This window comes from Triticum aestivum, chromosome 7D, assembly GCF_018294505.1.
Source record: "Triticum aestivum cultivar Chinese Spring chromosome 7D, IWGSC CS RefSeq v2.1, whole genome shotgun sequence".
NCBI lineage: Eukaryota > Viridiplantae > Streptophyta > Magnoliopsida > Poales > Poaceae > Triticum > Triticum aestivum.
Window position 1 is genome coordinate 61,773,337 of NC_057814.1, and position 4,984 is coordinate 61,778,320.

At 42.2% G+C, this 4,984-nt stretch overlaps 1 protein-coding gene across 1 annotated transcript; it reads right to left on the minus strand.

Annotated features, from left to right (window-relative positions):
* Positions 1-3,097: 3,097 nt before the first annotated feature.
* On the minus strand, positions 3,098-4,914 carry LOC123169741 (polyubiquitin-like). The gene is made up of 3 exons (XM_044587605.1): positions 4,673-4,914; positions 4,040-4,489; positions 3,098-3,521 (listed from the first exon to the last, which is right to left on the minus strand). The coding sequence occupies exons 1-3, from the start codon at positions 4,781-4,783 to the stop codon at positions 3,249-3,251; spliced, it is 834 nt and encodes a 277-aa protein (XP_044443540.1). The 5' UTR covers positions 4,784-4,914; the 3' UTR covers positions 3,098-3,248.
* Between the last annotated feature and the right edge of the window lie 70 nt (positions 4,915-4,984).

Below are 4,984 nucleotides of genomic sequence, written 5' to 3' on the forward strand. Positions count from 1 at the left end.
TTTCGAATCAAATAATTGTTACATCGTTTACAATATAAGAGAGAATAAAGATAGGGGGTTTCCATCCCAAGACAAAGGTAGTTTTGTTTTGCTAAGCAAACCAGCAAGATTGTGCACCATCACATTTGCATCCCGCGGACAGCGGGTGAAGATAACCGAGCCAATCATGTATGCCTTTTGGTAGCAATCAGCTAAAATCTCTCCGTAGGGATTCTAGATTTCAATCCTACCAATTGGACACTTGGATCAATTCCAAAGAATCATATTCGACAATGATTTATATAGGAAAAAATGTAGAACAAGAGAACTTACTCTAATGCCATTTCGTCTTGGGCAACAGTTATAAAGTCAAATATGTATTCGACTGCATCTTCCATGGCATGCACGTTGCCCTGTGGTGCGAGCACATCCTCCTGTGGTGCGAGCCTGAGATCCATTGCCACACCCTGCTGGGGTGTGGGTACAACCTCCATCATTCATCGGTGATTGAAAATTCGTGAGGGAATATGTGGATTGAGGTGGGTGATAAGATAGGAGCCCGGCGGAGTTTATACGAAGGATCGCGTCTTGTTTAACACATAATTTTAGAGAGTTATTATTGCCTTCCAAGTAATTACCGTCATGTAATCAAAGCCAGTGTTGGATTCCACGTGATTTTCAACTGCGGAGGCATTTAATCTTTCCCCCAATAATTGATCTTTGAACCATTTTGATTTAACTGGTGTGCCCAGTAAATAATCTCTTTGCAATCTCACAGGTATGGGCGCATGACTACATGCGCTTTTCCTATTCGCAATCGCATGCATTCTCACACCTGGACCAGTTGTTGCTTTGTAATAAAGCAGAAAAGAAAAGAAAGTAATTGGACCATTTCTCGCCTTGTGTAGTAGAAGAATATGAAAAGGAAAGAATCGCTACTCATTTTTCTTTCCTTTTCCTCCTCCCCATCATCCTCTGGCTGATGCATATGGGAATGTTTGGTTCCCTGTACGCACTCCCATTATCTTTTTCTTAGGAAAATCATATCTCCTGATTGCATGCCATCTTATCTTTCTCTCACAGGCAAGGAAGTATTTCATTTTGTTATTTAATGTATCCACCGAATGGTTGGCCAGAGTACGTGTATGATAGATTTATATATTACCAAAAGGGATTTACTTATACTTGGCAACGAGATATTGCATGTCCTACACACCATTTTGATACATTTTTATTCAATATATTACATTATAAAACCAGGAGAGATATAAAGATACTTGGCAACAAAATGCTGCATGTCTTACACACCATTTTGATACATTTTTTATTCTAAGACAAATGTTCACTTGTATTACACACGATAATTCTAGCGCCCATTGTGCAGCACAAAAATGAGACAAAAAATGGGCCAGCCAAATTTTCCACCAACTCACAATGTCGAGCACAAAAATGAAACAGAAAAAAAGAAAACCAAAAAATGAAACAGAGAAACCAAAAATAAAAACACGCGCATGCGCCAAAGGGCCTGTCAACTTTTATTATAGTTGAAGTTTTGGTAAGTTATTTGATACGAACGAGTTAATGCATGACGGTTTTTTGAAAAAGTGCCGATTTGATTGAGTTAATGCATGCGTCAAATGGACCGGCGAAATTTGGCTACGGTTGAGCGAAAGGTCGCCTGTAAGACCATCGCGGGCGTAATATAGGGTTTGACGAACGGTGGTGGGAGGTGAGCCGAGACTACTGACTCCCCTTTAGGAGTAGATATTTTTGGAAAAGTGTCGATTTGATTGAGTTAATACATTCGTCAAATGGACCGGAGAAGTTTGGCTACAGTTGAGCGAAAGGTCACCTATAAAACGTACGTGGGCGTAATATATGGTTTGACGAAGGGTGGTGGGAGGTGGGACGAGGCTACCAACTCCCCCTTATAAATGGATGATTTCAAGACATCAACCTCTTACTCCCCCCCCCCCACCCCACCACCACCACACGCACACACACAACCCACGCACAGAGGGTTTTATTCTTGTTCGCAGATGACCGGGTCAAATTAATAACTCTGATTAGAAGCCAATGTCGTCCAAAGGATTATCTACGCCAAAAGTCCAATCGAAAAATGGTCACGATCTTCTTCTTGTTAGGGACCATAGATATTGTAAGATTGAGCCAAATGAGTGGAGGTAAACAAAATAGTTACGGAAAATCTTTGTGAACAGCTATACGGCAAATAAATATATAATCAAATTTGACAAAAATGAAACAAAAAAATGGGACGGCCAAATTTTCTACCAACTCACAATGTCGAGCACAAAAATGAAACAAAAAAAAGGAAACCAAAAAATGTAACAGAGAAACAAAAAATAAAAACGCACGCATGCGCCAAATGGGCCTGTCAACTTTGATTATAGTTGTTGTTTTGGTAAGTTATTTGATTGGAACAAGTTAATGTATGCCATTTTGGGGGGAAAGTTCCAAGTTGATTGAGTTAATGCATGCGTCAAATGGACCGGCGAAATTTGGCCACGGTTGAGCGAAAGGTAGACGCTCGCGGGGGTAATATAGGCTTTGACGAGGGGTGGTGGGAGGTGACACGAGACTACCAACTTCCCTGTAGGAGTAGAGATTTTTGGGCTGATTTGATTGAGTTAATGCCTGCGTCAAATGGACCGGCAAAATTTGGCTACGGTTGAGTGAAAGGTCGTCTATAAGACGGTCGTGGGCGTAATATACTGTTTGACGAGGTGTGGTTCGAGATGGGACGAGAATACTAACTCTTCCTTTAGGAGTAGAGATTATATTTACTTAATGAGGAATTTTCACGATCTTCTACTTGTCAGGGACCATCGTTAATTATTGGAAGATTGAGCCCAATGAGTGGAGGTAAACTAAATAGTTATGGAGAATCTCTCTGTGAACAGCTATACACCGCTCCAAATAGTGATAATGCCCCCGGATGCTCCACGTGAAAGAATCCAAATAAATTAATCGGAAAGCTTAAGCAGGATCAAAGGACTTCTTCTTGGTTCTTGGAAGCATTGACAACATATTGGTTAACATCAATAGCATTACGGATATAAAAACATCAATAGCATTACGAAAGAAGTAATATTTGTCATCCAAATTTAGACCAAGAAAATCCAAACACAAAATATTCCAGTTCTTAAGAGAAAGCCATAAGCAAGATACTAGTACTAAATTAACCCATAAGCAAGATACTGGTAATAAAATAGCAAATTTCTGGGAAGTAGCATCTTCCTGGAGATTAATTAGCCAGCGTCTTCGTCCTCACTTTTGGTAGCGCCTATCGGTGTGGGAAAGCATCTCTTCTTCGCCTTGAACTTCTGGATTCTACTGTCAGATTGAAGGTTCACCTTAAAGCCATCATACTTATTGGATCTTGAGCTCCTCCTCAAGTTAGCAGCATCAATGGGAGTTGCAATCTTGCTTTTAGGGTGCTTGGCCTCGGGCGAAACATCAGTGATAACATTGAAGGAGCCTGCATTGGAATCCTGATCTTGAGCTGGCTCACTTTCGTGGGTCTGCTAGCAAATGCCATAAAAACATTAGTCCTTTTATGTGTGATTGTAGTTGCAGATATGAAATGCCCTAGGATTTTTATTGGGGTAAAAAAAGTTGATTACAAAAAATAAAAATCACGGACAATATAAGTATTCCTGACGATGATGTATGGGTGACATAATTTACTCATGCACATAAACAATGCCATTGTGTACCTATGTATATTGCCAGTTACATGGACCATTAATTGACATGGGGTGTGAAAACTATACAGCGATATACTATGTAATATGATAGCTAAAACAACGATATATAATTGGTCTCCAGATGCATATATAACACACAAAGCTACCAACAAACTAGAACTAGTAGCGGTGGCAGGGAAGGAAGAACATAGTGCTTATGTACTCTAGTGCTTTGTAATCACCGGCATGCACCACAGGACTAGAAAGATTAGAAGAAAAAAACTTTAAGACTTGACAGATGAGATATGGAACAAAATAGATTATCACTCTTGGACTAGCTAGGTACTACTCACGCTTGGGCATTGACTGCATGATCGGAGACGGAGCAGGAGGTGCATTGTGGCGTAGTCCTTGAGGGCATAGTCCGCCATGGTGCGACCATCTTCCAGCTGTTTCCCGGCATGGATGAGCCTCTGTTCGTCTGCGGGAATGCCGTCTCTCTCCTGGATCATGGCCTTGACGCAATCGACGGTGTCCAGCTCCTCAAAATAATGGGTAGTGGTCTTGCCACTCAACCCTTTGAGAAAGATTTCGATCTTCCTTCTCGGGCGCAGACCGAGGCGGAGAGTGGATCCATCGTGGATGCGGTAGTAGGCGACACTGCGTCCGTCGTCTAGGTCCTCGTCGTCAAAGGTAAGGCACTGCTGCTCGTGAATCTTGGCCTTGACGACGTTGATGGTGTCCGATGGGTCGACCTTGACGGTGATCTTCTTGCCGGCGAGGGTCTCAACAAAGAGCTTCATCTGGTTAATGAGAGCACCACACACAGCATCAGCAATTTGGAAAAATGACCTTGTTCAGATGAGTACAATATACAAACAAAAGCAACCTAATTAACCGATCGACGGATGGTTATATAAAGAAACCTAATTATGGAGTAGTACGTTCTAGTCTTCTAGAGAAGGGATCAACAGCTGATCGCGTACCTTATCGTGCACTCGGAGAGGCAGAACGGAACAGATTGATGATATATGGTTTGATTCCTCTGAATCGATTGATGGAGAGGTAAAGTGGGGATCGATGTGTTTATATATCATCACGGCCCAGCCCACTCCCACGGGTAGGGTTAATCTGCTGGTTCCTTCCAAGGCAAGGCCCGCGACGGCGCAAGGCGATTTTGTCTCCGGAATCAGCGCTTTCCATTTTTTAGATTACTCTTCGTCCTCAACCCGTGATACACCGGGGTTGGGTTGATTTGTTAAGCTGGACGGAACCTGGACCCGGACCCGACATGCATG